The sequence below is a fragment of the Ziziphus jujuba genome, chromosome 7, assembly GCF_031755915.1.
Source record: "Ziziphus jujuba cultivar Dongzao chromosome 7, ASM3175591v1".
NCBI classification, from domain to species: Eukaryota; Viridiplantae; Streptophyta; class Magnoliopsida; order Rosales; family Rhamnaceae; genus Ziziphus; species Ziziphus jujuba.
In genome coordinates this window covers 15,357,929-15,377,008 of record NC_083385.1, presented here as the reverse complement: position 1 = coordinate 15,377,008, position 19,080 = coordinate 15,357,929, and the positions used below count along the sequence as shown (strand labels likewise).

The following is a 19,080-nucleotide window of genomic DNA, read 5'->3' as shown; positions in this document are numbered from 1 at the left end:
AGTGAGCAAACAGTGCATTGTGCAACTACGGAAGCTAGAGAAGCCTCATGCAACTACGGAAGAGAAGTAGTATAGGAAGTATGAGATTTTAAGAGTTGTATTATTAAAATTCTGGCATGTCTTGGATGTGCTAAGGTAAAGTCCAAACCTTTTATATGGAACGCTTGAAACATATGATAAAATTCTACATCATTCTAGATAATTTTAAATTTATCTATAAGGTATTTATATAAAATGTTTTAAAAATATTCTTTCTATATTAGTCTAGGATTTTTTGGAGTTTTCTAAAATATTTCAGATTTTTTTTTTAACTTGTCATGAAAAATGTAAATTCTTTTGGTTAAGCTTCAAAGATTACAAGGAATGAAACAATAAGTGCCAGTAGCTTAACAAATGTTAAAAAATTTAAACTCTTATAAATATACGCTTTAAAAAAAATGTATATATATTTATAATTTCTATAAATATATACACATATAAGATAATTCTATAGTTAGAACTCTTAGCATACAGACCCTCGTCTTTTTCCTATCCGCGAACCATCATTTTTTTTCTTAGTCATATTAGGACAGTTCTGATCATATGAGAATATATATATATATATATATATATATATATATGTGTATGTATTCTTATTAAAATAATGCAGAACCCACGGCTACACATAAGTAACATACTATTATAGGATGAAATTTCCTTCTTCTTCTTCTTCTTATTATTATTATAAAAGTGATGTCATAATATAAAGTCTTCGCCCTCCAATTCGAAAAAATAAAAATAAAAAGTTTAACTTTTTAAGGTAAATATAAAAAAAGGGAGAGTAACGGTCAAATACCAACAAACGGTCACTAAATTCAAATTTTGGGCTTACACAAACCAAAACACAGCGTTAGGCGAAGGAAACCAGAGTACTACGAGAAAAGTCCCTCTTTATCCATTCCTTCATACACCAAAAAACAAAAAGTTCGGCAAAGCATTTTTCCTGTCTCTTCATTTCAAGATTCGATCATTTCCCAAGTTCCCGAAATTCCTCTTTTTTCATGGAACAGATGCAATTTAACGAGTACCCAGAAACCCTAAATTCAAATTCCTCAGTCATAGGGGTTTTTGACTCCGAGAAAGTTTATAACCCGAGTCAGGAACCGAAAGATTCTGTGATGGTCGAGAGCGTTGATTCTTTGGCTGATTCGGTGATTTGTGACTCGGATTCAAGATTGATAGCGTCTGGATTTACGATATCCAACTCTGCAGGTCAGTATTTCTGAGACACTGTAATTTAATTTTTCGTATCAGATCTGTTTTTTTATTTGGTGTAAAAGAAAAACATAGGAAAGAAAAAAAATCAGGATCTGGGTATTTCCGTTTTTCAGTATTTAAGTACCAAGAAACATGAAAACTTACCCAGTTAACCTCAAAAGCAAACCCAGAGAGATATGGCTTTTTATTATTATTATTATTATTAAATGTGCAATTGGGTTTTGTTTCAATGGTAATTGCAGATATTTTCTGTGTCCAGCTGTGTAAAATAGCTTTATTGGGTGAGGTGGTTGAAATATGATATATATATATATCTATATATATATATTTTTTTTTTTCTCTCAATTTTTAGGAATTTAATTTGTACATTTGATTAACGGTAGTGATATGTCACATTGCTGATTTATGGATGAGGCTTTTCTAGGAAGCTAGCAAGGGCTAAAAGTGTTTTATAATTGAATTGGAAACAAAGTAGTTAAAAGTGTTTTATAATTGAATTGGAAACAAAGTAGTTACCTAATTTCAGTGGCTTTTTGAAGCAGATGATTATGTAATGTTTGTAAATGCTGGAGGGGAGGCTTTAAATGAAGCAGCAGATTCTAGTATTAAATTTCTAGGGGACACATTTTACGAGGGTGGGAATGTTTTAAGAACCAATGAGCACATAAAGGATGCTGGGGATTATCCATTCATCTATCAGTCAGCACGATTGGGCAATTTCAGTTACCGGTTCAATAATCTTCCACCCGGAGACTATTACATAGATCTTCATTTCACAGAAATCATAAACATAAACGGACCCAAAGGAATGAGGGTATTCAATGTATTCATCCAAGAAGAAAAGGCAAGTTAACTAAGCAATACAAGCATACAGTGTGTTCTGTTTTTCAGTTTCCAAATCAAGTAGGAGCTGACATTGATACTTAAGAGTTCTTCTTCTTGATGAATCCAACAGGTTCTTTCGGATTTTGATATTTTTGCTGCTGTTGGAGCCAATAAGGCATTGCAATTAGTTGACTTGAGGGTTTCTGTGAAGGAAGATGGAGTTTGTCTGATAAGATTTGAAGGGGTTATTGGAAGCCCGGCAGTTAGCGGGATTGGCATTAGGAGAGCCCCAAAGGTCGCAGGTACTATTTTATGAATCTCCTTAACTTGGTTGTTCCGATTTGTTTATTGAAATATAAATCTTAAAAAAAATAAAAATAAAATGAAATTTTGATTGGTTACAGTTCCAAAGGTAGAACGTGAATGCCTGAAATGCAACAACTGTGCCGCTGAAATAGAAGTTCCTTCAGCTCAGGTCTGTTGGAATTTAAATAGCGAATTTACATTTCTTAAGCAAACTAATTATTTCTTACTGGAAGTCTTAAACATTTGGAATCTAGATGAAACTTCTGCAAACAAAGTCCACTACCAAATATGAGAAGAAGATAGAAGAGCTCACCACACAATGCCAACTTAAGGCAAAAGAATGTTATGAGGCATGGATGTCATTGACCACAGCAAATGAGCAGCTGGACAAGGTCAGGATGGAATTAGACAACGCGACATTTAAGACACTCTCTCAAGGTAAGAATGACACTTCCATTTTGATGAAGCATTTATTTATAGTATCTTTTCGATTGGACATGTAAAACTAATAATTTAGCCACTCAAAGTTTGCATGCAAATTTCCATGTTTGTTAGTAACTCGTTCCTGAAGCCTGATGTTTATTATTCATTAGATCAAGCCATGGAGAAACAAGCTACTAAATTGAGAAATATCTCAAGCAGCTATGACAGAGACAAGAAGCAGTGGGCAGTGGCAATCAATGAATTGCAAGAAAAAATTAAGGTGCAGTTGAAAAATTCTTTTGGAAATTACTAAAACCTTTTTGTTATATATATAAATATGTATATATTTGTATCCTTTATTTTTTGATAAGTTTATTAAAACACTTTCTACTCTGGTATTCCTATCCAGCTTATGAAAAAAGAGCATTCTCAACTTTCACGTGAAGCACATGAATGTGCTGATTCAATTCCTGAATTGAATAAAATGCTTGAAGCAGTTCAGGCATTGGGTATGTTTGAGATTCATCTTTTCTTTCATTTGCTTTGTTTTTAAAAATTTAGGTGATATCGTAAGTTTTCATGGACTCATCTACTGTTTTACAGTTGCACAGTGTGAAGATCTCAAAATGAAGTACAGCGAAGAGCAAGCCAAGAGGAAGAAGCTCTTTAATGAGGTTCAGGAAGCTAAAGGTATTTTCTCTCTTCTCCTTGTTAGTCTATTGATGTGCTTGCTGCATCTTATATTGAATAGTATAACCTAAAGGAACTCATGTATGCATTGAAACTTTAGGGAATATTAGAGTCTTTTGCCGTTGCCGTCCATTAAGTAAGCAGGAGTTGGCAGCTAGGTGTACAACAGTTGTTGACTTTGATGCAGCAAAGGATGGATGTCTAGGAATTCTAACAACTGGCTCCAGAAAGTCCTACAGGTTTGATAGAGTTTACACACCTAAAGATGATCAAGGTATGCATGCATTGCTATCATCTTATTTAATTCGTAAATTTTACTTGGCTGAAACAAGTACTGAACTAGGGTTTTTTCTTTTTTTGACAGTTGACGTGTTTATGGATGCTTCACCAATGGTGATTTCTGTGCTAGATGGCTATAATGTTTGCATATTTGCTTATGGGCAAACAGGAACTGGAAAGACATTTACAATGGAGGGAACTGAGCAAAACAGGGGAGTCAACTATAGGACTCTTGAACAGTTGTTTAAAATTGCCAAGGAAAGAAGTGAAACTTTTACGTATGACATATCTGTTAGTGTACTTGAAGTATACAATGAGCAGATTAGGGACTTGTTGGCTTCATCACCAGCATCGAAAAAGTAAGATTACTTTACCAGTTGAACTTATTGACATGCACTTATAAAATTATAGAGTTGATGCTTTGAACTTTATATTTGGGTCAAAACATGACATGAATCTTGATTTAGATGAAATAAGACTTCCTAACAATGAAAGTATTATTTTCTTCTTTTATCTATATAGGGAAAGAACAAAAGTAACTATAATACTTACATGTTTGTGGTTTTTCTAGGTTGGAGATAAAACAAGCGTCTGAAGGGTCTAATCATGTTCCTGGGATTGTTGAAGCCAAAGTTGAAAACATTAATGAAGTATGGACTGTACTGCAGGCTGGAAGCAATGCAAGATCTACTGGAAGTAATAATGTGAATGAGCATAGCAGCCGATCTCACTGGTATGAAAGCTCTATTGCTACCTCAGTTTTATATACAGTAAAAGCTCTATGTAATTGTTATATAAAATACTCGATAATTTAGCATAGGAAAACTCTTACACCATGGTTATATTCAGCTTGCTTTGCATAATGGTGAAAGCTAAGAACTTGATGAATGGTGAAAGCACCAAGAGCAAGCTTTGGCTTGTGGATTTGGCAGGCAGTGAGAGGCTTGCAAAAACTGATGTCCAAGGAGAGCGACTCAAGGAAGCTCAAAATATCAATAGATCTCTTTCAGCTTTAGGAGACGTAATATCTGCTTTAGCTAACAAAAGCAATCACATTCCTTACAGGTCTGCTGTACATCTTGTGTGCCTTTAGATCAATTTTCTACGTTTCTTTCATTTTCTGTTCCTTATCAACCTTGATTTTCAGGAACTCTAAATTGACACATCTACTTCAAGATTCATTAGGTAATGATTAATTCATCTTCTGCAACTTGTTAGTTTGTTTTGGAGTAGTAAATTTAAGTTTTGGTTACTACTCATGTCTAATCAGATTTAATCCAATTTATATGGCTTAGTTGAGTAAAACTTGAATTCTTTTAGGTTCTGTCCCTTACATTTCTAACGCTGTTGCTTTTATGTTGTAGGGGGCGATTCAAAAACTCTGATGTTTGTGCAAATAAGCCCTTCAGACCAGGATTTGGGTGAGACTATAAGTTCCTTAAATTTTGCAACACGAGTTCGTGGAATTGAGTTGGGTCCTGCCAAGAAGCAAGTTGATACAAGTGAACTTCAGAAAATGAAACAAATGGTTAGTATTAACTTTTGAGAATGTTTTTCTAATTAGAATTCTTTTTTAATGTTTTTCTAATTAGAATTCTTTTTTATTGTTTCCTATTTTTATTATGATTAAGTATTTGACTCTGAACTTTTTGCTTTTATTTTTATTTTCTCCTTTAAAGCTTGAAAAAGTAAGGCAAGAAGCTAGGTCCAAAGACGAATATTTGAGGAAGCTAGAAGAGAATTTACAAAACCTAGAGAATAAAGGCAAAGGCAGAGATCAAAATTACAAAATTCAACTAGATAAGATCAAAGAACTTGAAAGCCAGCTTGATTTAAAGGCAACCCTGCACAACCAATCAGAGAAGCAATTGTCACAACTTTCTGACAGACTGAAAGGAAGGGAAGAAATCTGCTATGATCTCCAACAAAAGGTTGCCTTTTCACTTTAATTCATATTGATAATTTGTTCCCTTGTTATTTCATAAGTAATTAACCCTTATCTCTACTAAAGGTAAAAGAGTTAGAGGGCAAGCTTAGAGAACGTCAGCAGTCAGACTCTGAAAGTTTTCAACAAAAGGTTTGTGTGTCAAACTCTGTAGATTCTTCTTTCTACTCTTGTTCTTTCTTTATTTTTGTGGTACACATTTTCTTAGAGACATTCTTGTGGAAATTAAATGTTCAAGAAGGTAAAGTAACAAATATAATCATGGGATTAAGTGTCTAGTGTTTTTTTTTTTTTTTTTTTTTTTTGGGAGATTTGACTGAATTACTGTTTGCCAATCAGAATGATGGTGAAAGAAAGTGTAACACAACACATGAAGGAATATATGTAATATTATTGATTCATTTAACTTGCATCAGGTCAAGGATCTTGAGAACAAGCTGAAGGACCAAGTGAAGGAGTCAGAGTCTCATTCTGCTATCCTTCAACAGAAGGTTGGCAAAGACTAAACGTTGCTAATTTTCATTAGTTTATAATACTTTGGAAGCTTTAATTAACCTTTTTTTTTTTTGTTCTTCATTTTTTCCCTCTTCATTCAGATTCGCGAGCTTGAGAGAAAATTGAAAGATCAGGAAAGAGAGAAAGAATCCTTGCATCATCAGAAGGTATCTATCTCTCTCTTCGATTTTCCTTTTTGTTTTTTTTTTTTTGGGCAACTCTTTCTCTTTAACTTTTAGTTGAGAAACGAAATACAAATGAAGTAGAAAGAAAATGCTAATCTCTCTGTTTGAATTGCCATGGCAGATTAAAGAGCTCGAGGAAAAGTTGAAGGAACAAGAGCTACAGTTACAGTGCACTCATGATTTTGTCGACGCAACAAAGGCTACGCCTGCTGAAAGAAAGATGAGTACGAGAGATGAATTCATGAGTGATATAGAATCTCATATCTTAAGGAGTTCAAACTCATTGATGAATCGGCCTAAGAGTCAAGGTTCTAATAGAGGGAATCATTCTATCCATGAGACAACAAGAAGGAAAAGAGAGTTCAAAAGTGGTGATACAGAGAACATTATAATGGTATCAAATTGTTTAAATGATAACAAGGCTAGGAAATCTGACCCACCTAAGATTGCAAGAATTATGAGAACAGCAAAGCCATCCACTACAACTGCGGTTCAAGGGCCCTTGACTCACAAGAGGGTTACAAGAGATCAGGTGCAAGGACTGAAGGATCAGAGGGGGGATGCTAAGAAAAAAATTTGGTCAAGGTAGTTAATCAAATATAAACAAACCAACCAAGCCCTTTTGTGTAGTCTTTCTATATACATGAGTTTTATTTTATTTTTAATTTTTTTAATTTTTATAGATATATAGATGTATAACTTGTGCATTATTTTTCCCATAAATCTCCTTATCACTATGTAGGTAATCTAAAATTAATTGTGCACTATGTATTGATATTGTATTCATATAATTTATTTAGTGTTTATTTTTTGGTGTTGGAATTTTACGAAAAAGAGGAATTTGGACAAATACCTTTGCTTAGTCTGCTTCGTTGGATAGACTTATAAAATTTGAACCACCTGCTCTAGTATTGGCCACCCCAACCCATTGGTGTATAGTAATAAAAATAAAAATATTTTTATTTTTTAATTTACTACTATACATTTTTTTTTTTCAACGTATCTGTTAAAAAGAAGTTATTTCTTTATACCTGACAAAATCACAGTAAAATAGTAAGTGTTTTAAAAAAAGCAAGCCAATAATTTTATGAATTCATTGAAAAACAAAATTGATATAAAATTTTTTATTTTTTTTAATAATATTGAAGATGGGGGATTTAAATTTGTACTATTACTTAGGGGAGCAGTGACTATTATTATAAATTCATGACGAATAAGATTAATCACACAAATAAAATTGCATGTTAGTCATACTTAATATTTTCAATTGGCTAACATACTAACTTTTTTTAACTGACCGACATATAGAAATATGAAAAAAGTTAACTCTAAATAAATGTTTTAATTACTTACACCAATATGTTTAAATACGCAGGTTTGACTTTACCAAAAAGAAAAAAAGAAAAAAAATAAAAAAAAAATACACAGGTTTGAGAGCTCTCCCTTGTAGTAAACATTGCATGTGAAGATGTGACCGGTGACTCTTGATCAAAACGCCGCGTTGCCAATTGTTACATATAAAGTGACTACGTGAGGATACAGATGAGAGTTTTCAATTAGTCTGTCAACATCAAAATAACAGACAAATATATATGGCTGAGAATTCGAATTTCTTTTGTATGCATTTTTTGACGTCAAAATTTGAGGCTTGATAACGACATTCTGGATGGGTTTGCCAACATGTGTAAAATACACAGGTAAAATTAGTTTTCAAAATATTTTTATTTTCACAAAACAATAAGTAATAATAATAATAATTAACAAAAGGTTAAGTCACTTACAGTTTTTTTTTTTTTTAAAAAAAATTGGGTGAATAAATAAGTCAGCTACAGTTTAAAAAGCAAGACAAAAACAATTTTGACTAGTATTGAAAAAAATAATAATAATAATTTGTCAATAAAAAAGAAAGAAAGAAAAAGGCCAAAAAAGAGAACAAGAACAGAAATGATGAGGGTTTAGGAGGTGGAGGAAGGTGTGGGAGGAGATGTTTTGAAGCCCCTCCGACTAAATGCCAAACAAGGTGATGACATGATATGATATGAAAGTAGCATTCTTCTCGTTTTACAAAGTGGACCCCACTATTCTCCAACACGTCATCATAATCACAACGAAATATTTTTATCTTATTTGCAGGGACACCTCTACCCCCCTAACGTTGTTATTACCACCATCATCACTTCTTTGATTAGTTAATCTTTGCCACGTTACATGTCGAAACATATTTCTCTCTTTCTTTCTCTAATTCCTTGATCATCATCAATCACTAAGCTTTGGATGGTTCATGATGATGATGATGATGATGGAAAAAAAAAAAAAAAGGTGGGTCCCTCGGTTTGGTGGATAGGGAGGGTGTGTAGGATATAGGCTAGTGAAGAAAGACGATCACCATGGAAAAACCATATTTCTGTGAGCAAGTCTCATGATTCATGAGCTTCTCGCAGGGTAAGTTGCAAAATGACAGTTGACACAACAACACCAAACAACAAGCAAGTCTAACCAAAATTCAAAAAATAAAAATAAAAAAAATGGTTGCTTATTTAATTTTATTTTTCCTTCCAATCAGACTCTTCCTCATCACGTTAATCACGCGGCTGTGACATCTTCTCAAACTTTCTCTCTCTTTCTCAAAAAGGTAAGGAGACTAAGTTGGAAGAAGGGACTCCAATGAGTAACATTCACGTCCATCTTAATTATTATTGTTACTAATCAACCTATTTGATAAAAAATGATTCATACCAACATCCAAAAAGTGAAAAAACAAAAAGTAACCCAGAAACTTATCTCAAAACAAAAATAACTTTTTTATTACTACAATTCATTTTTAATTTTTTTTTCCTATAAACAAGTGTATAAATGATTGATCATTTCCTAGCTTTTTTCATCAGGAATTTCAGTATACATATAAATACACTTTATTTAGTGGGAGTGTCTCATAGATGTGAAAAAAGAAGGGGGACCTGGCAATATAAGCATGTGAGGAAGCCAGGAATTTGGTATCTCTCTCTCTCTATCTCTCTCACCATATGGACCTCTTTTTGCTGTCATATATAACCTAAGGAATGTTGTTACTAAGGTTTTAGTCTTTTAGAAAAAGCAAATAATATAAATGGCTGATCTGGGAAAGAAGACCCCAAAAAAAATATTCGGGGTTTTTCTTTTTTCTTGTTGTTTTTATTTTTATCAATGGAAGAAAACCCTTGCACATGTAATTTTATCACTTTGGAGTTTTAGCTTTTGGCGGTGATGTGTAGGACCCAAAGGAAAAAAAAAAAAAATGGCATAAAGAAAGCACAGACAAAGAAAGAAGAAGTTGGCCTTATTATTATAACACTGTATGATAAACCCCCATGTACCAGACTATTTAGCAGCAATGTGGTATAAAGAGTAGTGCTATAGCTCTGGCTAAAGGTAAAAATATAAGACATCGATCTAAGATCATGCTCAGAGAGATGGGAAAGATAAAAACTGAGATTTATTTCTATATATATATATATAATCTCATTAATCCAAAAAAGTACGGATTTCCTGGAACTGTTAAACCATTTTAGGATTATAAACTGGGAAAGCCACCAATGTACTTTACATGAGAATATATGGCAAACATTTTCTGTAAAGGAGAGAAGAAGAATCACTTTTTACTGAGAAAATCTCACATTTTTGTGCTAGCTTTTCTCTAAAGCATGCATGTATATTATATTACATTATTTCCATAACAATGAAGGAAAAGTGCATGCATGGAAATGTGCATATACATACTCATATGGGTAAGTAATGGTGTAGGTAAATCTGCAATAAGCCAAGTTTGTGCTTAAAAAGATACAGAAATTAAGAGCTTTTTCTATAATATATATATATATATACATATATATGTGTTAAATCTTTTTGGGGGTGCCATTTGTTTGTTCTTAAATTTATGTATTTATTTTTTTACAGATAAACAGTGAAAGTAAAGAATAAAGATAGCAAAAATGCAGCCAAAGAAAAAAAAAATGCAAAGCCTTTTCTCGCTTGACAGTCATAAGACAGAATCACAATGAGAGATGCCGGAGACTGAAAAAAAAAAAAAGGCTCGCTCTCCAACACTTAAACAAAAAAGCTACACGTAAAACATTTTATTTTATTTTTCTCTTTTTCGCTACCAAAATATATATATGTATATATATATATATATATCCCCTAAAAAGCTTTAGATGCCAAAATCTTATTTTTGTTTTATTTTATTTTTTCTATCTCTCTCATTCATTCAAATATTGACAGTCTTTCATTCAATACACTTTCAAACCACCACTTTTTCAGACACCACCAAATCACACCACACTGCAACTAATTATTACAAAGAGCCCCAACCCAAAGTAAGACAGAGAAAGCAAAGACTATCTATAGCTCTAGCCTCTAGCTCTCTTCAAGCTCAACATTTCAGGGCTAGGAAAGATGAAGACGAACAATGGAGGCTTTAACCAGGCACTGCTACACCTACCGCTACTACTACTGTAGTATTTTTTTTTTTTTTCATATATGTAAAATATATATTGACATTGTTGGTCAGTGGCTGAAAATATGAGCCTGAGAGAGACTCAGTTTCTTCCCTTTCATAGAGATAGAGAAACACAGACACTTAGACTTCTGGATTCTGTGACTGACTCATCATAAAATAAATCAAAGATATGCCATTAAGTCCTCTCCTCCATATATAAGAACAGTACTCCAAAATCTATCACAGATCCCAAAGAGATTTGTAAATGCAAAAACTAAAAAAACGAGTCTATAAGAAAGAATAAAACCCCCACATCCAAAGAAATCAGTGACATTACAAAAAGCATCTTTTTTGGGGTCAATTTGTGAAACATAGATCATTAACCATATAAATTTAAGAACTAATTCAGATAGACCATTGATGAGCTACATGTTGGTTAATAATATACTTTCAATAATAATAATAATAATAATCACACATGAATTTTCAAGGGGGGGAAAGAAACACACACTCTCTCTCTCTCTTTTTAAACTTTCGTTAACCAACTTTTACAATTGCATATGCACCAACCCAAAAAACAAAAACAACAACAAACAAAAACATATGCCTAAATTTGGTGTTACATAATTTCAACATTAAAATATATTTTTTGTTTCCTATTTTTTTCTTCATCCACCTTCTTTAAATGTACTACCTTGATTTTTTTTTTTTCCTTTGATATTCCTGATCTATCCTAGGGCAAAGCGCTATATTGCTGCAAATCATTCCAAGCCTGAAATCCATTCCAGTTGTTTCCATTCTCATTCCCATTGCTGTTGCTGTTTGTAGGAGTAGGAGTCACTGGTGGTGGTGGTGCATAAGAATTCCCGAAGAACCATTCGGTAGCAGCTGTATTATCACCACTACTCGAAACTTCTTTTCTCGCTTGATGTTGAAGACCAGTTGTAGTACTACCAGTACATACCTCATGAGGTTTCGAAACATCCAGATTCCGAAACAAAATCGGAGACGACGACTGAGAAGACGATTTCTGGGTGGTTTGGTTTCCAAGAAGAGCGAGAGAAGAAGCAGCAGCATTGACATCTTTCTGAGTTGTCAGCGAATCACCACCACCACCACCACCACCAAATAACATAGACAGCCTTTGTTGCTGTAATTTCCAGTGAAGGTCTTGGTTTATACAACTCAAAGACTCTATAGATGAAGCAAGACTACTACGAACGTTCATGGAGCTCTGAATTGCACCATTAAAATTACTATCACCACCACCACCGCCACCACCACCACTACCTGTAGCTAAAGAGAGAGGGTAATTGAAACCCATCAAAGAATTCGACGTTCCAGCAGCAGATTGATACTCAAGATTGAAGCAAGAAGATGAAGAAGATGAAGAAGAAGCGTTGTTGCTGATTGAATCTCCGAAAGAAGAAAGCGGGAGGTTATAATTGTAATTATAAATACCAGCAGCAGTAGTACTTGTTTGAAGCCTAGGGAATGAAAGACCACCAAGCTGGAAATCCATTGCCGGAGAAATGCCATGGAAGAACTTCAACCCGCCGCCGATATCTGAACAAGAACTCGAATCTCTGGAATCGCTTCCTCCGGATAGCCTGGAAGAAGACGACGAACAAGATTTCACCTTTTTGTTTTTCCGGCAACCGCCGCCGATGGGCACGTTGCGAAGAGCTCCGCCTTTGGTCCAGTACCTTCTGCAGGTCTTGCAGAAATGCCTCGGCTGCGTTAGGCTGTAGTTGTTGTAGTAGCAGAACTTGGTATTCGGAGAATCACATCGAGGACACTTGAGGATTTGCTCCGGTGGCGGTCTCGTCGTCGACGCCGCTTTCCGGCCACTGCTTGAACCTTGGTTCTCATCTTTCACTCCAGCCGCCTGCTGCTGCTGCTTCTGCGGCGGCGGCGGGGGCTTTGCAGCCGGCATGTTATCCGGTGACATCATTTTTGAGAAAAGAAATTAAAAAAAAAAAAGAAAAAAAGAAAAAAAAGGAAAGAAACAGAAAATTAAGGGAACAGAAAAGTAGAAAGAAGAGGAAGAAAATTAGTTGTGGTGGTATAGTTTTGTGGGAGAGGTGGTTGATATCAGTTTCCTTTTGCAGAGGCAAAGATACTCAATTCAATGGTTTCATGCATGGGATAGAGAAAGAGAGAGAGAGAGATAGAGGAAGGGAAGGGGAAAGATGTTGATGGTTGTGTGTCTGCTTGTGATCTTCATCAAAGAGAGGGAGAATTAGGCAATGAAAAAAAAATAAAAATTGATATATGCAAAGGGTGTAGATGTTTTTTTTTTTTTTAAGTGGTTAGATCTGATGGAATAAAGCAAAGCAACAAAAGAGAGAGAAAGAGAGAAAAAAAGGAGCAGATTTCACTAGAAAAAGGAGTCGGTCTATATATATATATATATATACACATATAGACAGAGGAGAGAGAAAGAGACAGAGTGCGATTCATAATGAGTAGAGACAAGGAAAAACTAGTCTAACTATATATAAAATCAGGAAAAAAGAAAAAAAAAGAAAAAAAAAAAGGGTCTGGCAGAAATAGAAGAGATCCACAACTACAAAAAAATAAAATAAAAAATAAAAGAAAAAGGATTCAATAGATTTTATCTTATACTGAATATTACCAAAATCTTATACGTCTTATTGGTGGGTAATAAAAGATTTAAAACATTAAAATAAATTTGTTGATATAAATTTTTAAAGCACGAAACTAGCTACATTAAAAATAAAAAAGCACAGACTTTCTTTTTTCAAACAAAATCATTAACCCGCAAAAAAAAAAGAAAAACCCAGACAATATTCATAGGAAATTTTTTTAAAAAAATGTTGGTGTATATTATGCAATAGAATATATATGCAAAAATATGGTGGATGAAAGGAGTAGGTCGTTGAGTTAAGCATGAAGAAAGGTTTTGGAAATGATAAAAACGATAGATAGAATATGGAGTATACATATAAGCCGAAGCAGAGCAGCAATGACAGGGGACAGTGGTAGCAGCAAGTAAGTAGCAGCAGCTAGCAGCTAGGGGGTGAAGAAGAAGAAGTAGTACTAGACTTCAAGTACTAGTATTAGTGGTATTAGTATTATTATTGGTGGTAGTAGTAGTAGTAGTAGAAGTAGGGGTGATGAAGAGGATTAGTCAGTATAAGAAAAAACAGTAACAGTGGTGTTGGGGGGGTGGGGGGGTTCTCTGCCACTCACTGCAGCTTTGTCTATTCTTTCCCATGTAACGTCCCTTTTGAAACCCCCCCCAAAACATAACCCCACCTTTAACCCCCCCACTTCTCACTTTTTCTTTCACTTTTAACACCACCCTCCATTCACAAACTCACTCGTGTGTTTATTCCCTATGTATTTTATTTTATTTGTTCGCTTTAATTTCCATTAAAGACACTACATCTTCATCATTATTAATTAATATTTTTTTTATTCAACCATAAGACACCCTAAACCAAAAAATTAAAGCCATAATCAATAGTAGGGTTTCCAATTTATAATAAACAGACAAATGAAGCTTTAGTCCATTACTGTGCAAGTAAAGAAAGAAAAAGATATATATTTATAGAAAACCCTTTTAGATACTGCCAGAAAAGAAGATATATATATATATATATATATAATGTAAAACTAGTTAATGTTCTTGTATAAGATATGAGTCAGAGAAGCAGCATCAAGTACATCAATGAATACCCTTAAAACTGCAAAGATACTCTCTTTCCCGCCCACCCAAGTTCTTCTATAAGAGGATTTTTTTTTTTTTTTTTTCTTTAAACGGTCGTGATCGTATCTTGCTTATTTGTCTTGTTGTAGAGTCTTTGGAAGATCAAAAAATTACTTTCTGGAAAAATAAAAATCCAGGAGATCTAGTTGTCTATTGTTAGCCAGAAGAGGGAAAAAGGGAAGAGACAAAAAAATAAAAGTTTTTTTTTTTTTTTGGTTGCTTTTGAGCTTATTTAATCAGTGATTGAATGAATGCGGGAAGTGAGGGAAATTTTCTTCCTTTTACGCGTATTCTGCCACGGAATAAAGCAACTTTCTTTCTATTATTATTTAACTATATTATATACAATTCTAAGGGAAAACTAAAAAAGTTGTATATAATATACAATGTTATGCTGTTGGTGTCAATTGGTAAATTGACTGTCTTGCTAAAATAATGTCAGACTCGAATTATATTAAATTGTTTCATTTTTATTTTTATTTTTTTTGTTGGCCGCATAAAGAATTCCATTCGAAATTTAGTGCGTTTGTGTTTTTTGATCTTTATCTGATCATTTTTTTTTTATAACAGAATTAGTAAGTAAAACTCACAAATTTCCCTTTAAAATATTTATCTCCGGCAACTTTTCTTTTCTTTTTGTTTTTCGTAATCATTCTTGAACATCATCTAATTTGTCTGTTTATTTTGAAAGTGAGCAGTAATTATTAGCTCGTACATGCATGTATGGGAATCAAGACAAATATTGTATAATGCGAATTAAACCAAAAGGACATTAATAATATCATATCATGTAGACTAAAGGCGGTGTCATTTAGAAAGGTAAAACTATGATTGTTCATGTAATATAAAACATATATATATATATATATTTATATATATATATATATTATTTTAATAGGGACATTCATATATTTTAAAAGATAATCCTTTGAGAAAATCAAATTTTGATTTTTAAGATATGTAAAAGTATATAAATATATATATATATATATATATATATATATATATATAAGTTTATGGTAAAATAATTATGACTTTTATCTCTTATGATGTAATGCTAATAAATAGTTTTGCCTATCATGATCTCCATTATTTTATCATAGCCATATGGATGGATTTGTTAGAGACGCGCGTTACAACCCCATGATAACATATGCTTCTTGAAGCAATGTCATTCTACACAAATAAAATTAATTTGAATTTGTTGATTAAGTGCTCCTACTATTAGTACTACTATATATATATATATATATATCATCGTCAAAAAGATAAAAAGAACAGAAAAATTTCCGAGGATTTAAATAGAGATATTACTAGTTTTCTTGACATAGAACAAACCCCTGCACTCTAAATGTATACATACAAAATGAATTTATAAATTTTTTGGCTGGTATTTAAAGAATAAATGAGATCCACAAGAGATCTCTACTCACGCAATCTTATACTTTATTCCTTTTAAGCTATTCAACCATAATAATACTTATATATGAACCCATATATATTTACCTATCTATACAAGATTAATCAACATCACATGATTGATGGTTGGAGATCCCCAACTATATATATATATATATATATACCTGATATATGTATATACATGGTCATAATTATGGTGATACCAAAATATGGATGCATATAAATAGATAGATATAGCTAGGCAAATAGAAGAGTGAAGAAGAAGATGAAGGGATTAGATAGGTAAGCAGAGAAAAGAAGGCACTGCCACTACCGACCAAAGAAGTTAGAAGAAGAAGCTAAAAAATGAATAAGGAAAGGTGGTGGAGAAACGTGGATGCGCCGTAAAATATAAGTAGCCTAGTTTCTGGTCTCAAAAAATAATACACCTAATCTTAACTCATATTCCAGAGAAGACACTCCCACAACACGTGATCTCAAGGGCTTAATTGGCTGGATTCCCGTGAGACATTGCATCTATATATCTGTTATATCTATATCTATATGAGACACAACATACACACACACACACCGTACCCTTCCTGTTCCTCTCCTCCAATATTATTCACTTCCTTCGGCACTCCTAATATCTGTCTCTGACATTCACAAAAGCCTTCCAAACGTTACTTCTCATTCCCTCTCACCTCACGGGCCTCTCCTTCCCCCTCCATCTTTCTTCCTTTTTTTTTTATTTTATTTTATTTTATTTATATATATATGTTTTATATTATTTCTCTTCATTTTATCTCTTGTTCCTCGGTTGTCGAATGACAAGGTTGCAAATAATTAATTAATTTTTTAGAAATTTTTCTTTTTTTAGGATATGACTTTAATAATTGTTTTATATATATGCCTTTAATTTTAAGCACTATTGGGGGAAATTATAAGAAAAATAAATCATAAAAAAAAAGTAAGGTGGAAGCTAAGAAATGGGTTTTGTTTGCTATATGTATGATTTTCATGGAAAATAAGTCACATCATGATTTGTTGTATTTTATTACTAAGATCACTTTAATATATTTTGTCTTTATTGATTAAAATACATATATGAATAAACATAACAATTTCTAACTTTATATATATAATATAGGACGGCCATCTAATGACCATCTTATGATTATGATCAGTATGATCCGACAATTATTTTCCATCATATAGCAATACTTTAGCATGAGAGTAATAAAATTTATATACCGTAAGGTTCAAAATTTTGATATTAATAGAAATATCAAGTATTTAAAATATAAAAACATTCATAAAAATATCGAAAATTATTGAATATCAATAAAACTCATAAAAAAATAATAGAAACTAATTTAAAAAAAATAGAAATTTTATTGAAACTTTAAAATTAGCTTATTTAATTAATTAATTAATTATCTATCAAATTGATTATTAAAATGGTAAAAATATTGAATGGATATTATATTTCTATTAGTCAATCAATTTATAATGAGTATTAATGGTTAAAAATATACTATTATTATTAAGGAATGAAAAAAAATACACATTTAATAAAATTATTTATTACTTAATATATATAGAACAATTATTACAATTATATTATATTTTATAAATGTCATTTCAATATTATAAGGAACTCCTGAGTGGTTGAGAATTATTTGTATCTTTTTCATTCTCATTTTAAAATATAAAATGTAAAAAGTAATTATTAAAATATATATTTTTTTGATAATTTTGCATATAATTGTTAATATACTATCATTATGAATATATGAGAAGTAAGTTTGCATGTACAAAAAATATCGATATCGAAATTTTAAACCTTAATTTGCAAAAAATAAATTTTTTGCAAATTTTTTAATTTTTATCTACCTTCTAATTTTTATAATATTCATACAAATATTAAATGTATTATTTTTAAAAAAATAATAATATATAGATAAACTTTTAACTTATGATACTAATTTTTTCTAAGAATATGATAGATAGACTTGTCTAATGTAATTTTGCATATTGTTTGTTAAATGTGAATTTTTTTATTTTTATTTACCTAATTATTGGAAGATAATTAAAAGGTAAAAAAATAAATAAATAACATTAATTTGGCAAACAATATTACTAAACATTAATAATATTTATAAAAAATTTTGATAAAAAGAGCTAATAAAAAAATCATAGATATTTTCAAAATTTTATTTAAAATATAAAAATTTCATTAAAATTTTGCATAAAATTTCAATATTTTAAACTATGAATCAAGTTTACATTAAGATAATTTGATGATTTTAACATTAAATATTTTATTAGCTATTAGATCATATTAAAAATTATGATTTAAAATTAAAAAAATAATTAAATATAAATATTGTAGCATATTAAAATACTATTTAAAAAATATGAACCATTTTAGTATCCGATAATTAATAAATATAATTTTAAATTTCAATATTAATATAGTTTAAAAGCTTAAATAAAAATTCTAATATTGACTTTGATATTAAAGATTTGATTTCAATTTGGTAAATAATATATTTATATATATATATATATATATTTAGTTTTCATCACCTGTGAAGTATTGAAATCAAATGAGAAAACAAAAATGGAAAAAATAAATTCTAAAAAGTCTTCATTATTTAAATTAGATGACAATAGAAAAAGGGTTTTGCGTAATTAATTTTATTAGATATTAATCTGACAGTTATACCTAATAAACTTCTTTACTTGGAAAAAATAATTAAAAAATGATTAGACAAGCATAACGGGAATATCCAATCAAAGGATAGTACGTTGTCGTCTTGTCTGCATCATCACGGCAAGGTGATCTCCGTAGCTCTAATCCAATCTCTGCTGTGGCATATCAAATACGTAAACACTGTTTAACAACTACGTCTCTGATTTCTATACTGCCCTGCCGCCATTGAACACATGCATGGGCCCAGATTTTTGGCCCAAAATTATAACACATTATTTTTCAACCAAAACGAAAAAAAATAAAAATAAAAGAAAAATGAAACTGGAAAAAGTGCAAAACCTTCAAACT

General features: G+C 31.7%; 2 protein-coding genes across 2 annotated transcripts; one reads left to right on the top strand and one right to left on the bottom strand.

The window, feature by feature from the left end:
• The first annotated feature begins 847 nt into the window (after positions 1-847).
• On the top strand, positions 848-7,216 carry LOC107425047 (kinesin-like protein KIN-14R). The gene is made up of 19 exons (XM_016034981.4): positions 848-1,251; positions 1,800-2,101; positions 2,213-2,384; positions 2,487-2,557; positions 2,643-2,826; positions 2,982-3,091; positions 3,221-3,320; positions 3,415-3,501; positions 3,602-3,775; positions 3,866-4,139; positions 4,352-4,513; positions 4,630-4,845; positions 4,928-4,965; positions 5,145-5,308; positions 5,460-5,711; positions 5,792-5,857; positions 6,142-6,216; positions 6,322-6,387; positions 6,527-7,216. The coding sequence occupies exons 1-19, from the start codon at positions 1,041-1,043 to the stop codon at positions 6,992-6,994; spliced, it is 3,192 nt and encodes a 1,063-aa protein (XP_015890467.3). The 5' UTR covers positions 848-1,040; the 3' UTR covers positions 6,995-7,216.
• Positions 7,217-11,287: 4,071 nt separating this feature from the next.
• LOC107409762 (dof zinc finger protein DOF5.7) lies at positions 11,288-13,220 on the bottom strand. Its single transcript, XM_016017187.4, has one exon. The coding sequence runs from the start codon at positions 12,831-12,833 to the stop codon at positions 11,613-11,615; it is 1,221 nt and encodes a 406-aa protein (XP_015872673.2). The 5' UTR covers positions 12,834-13,220; the 3' UTR covers positions 11,288-11,612.
• Between the last annotated feature and the right edge of the window lie 5,860 nt (positions 13,221-19,080).

Coding starts and splice junctions, on each gene's coding strand:
- LOC107425047 (XM_016034981.4), top strand. CDS start 1,041: ATGGAACAGATGCAATTTAACGAGTACCCAGAAACCCTAAATTCAAAT. Junction 2,385..2,486: donor GAGAGCCCCAAAGGTCGCAG/GTACTATTTTAT, acceptor GATTGGTTACAG/TTCCAAAGGTAGAACGTGAA. Junction 6,217..6,321: donor CTGCTATCCTTCAACAGAAG/GTTGGCAAAGAC, acceptor CTCTTCATTCAG/ATTCGCGAGCTTGAGAGAAA.
- LOC107409762 (XM_016017187.4), bottom strand. CDS start 12,833: ATGATGTCACCGGATAACATGCCGGCTGCAAAGCCCCCGCCGCCGCCG.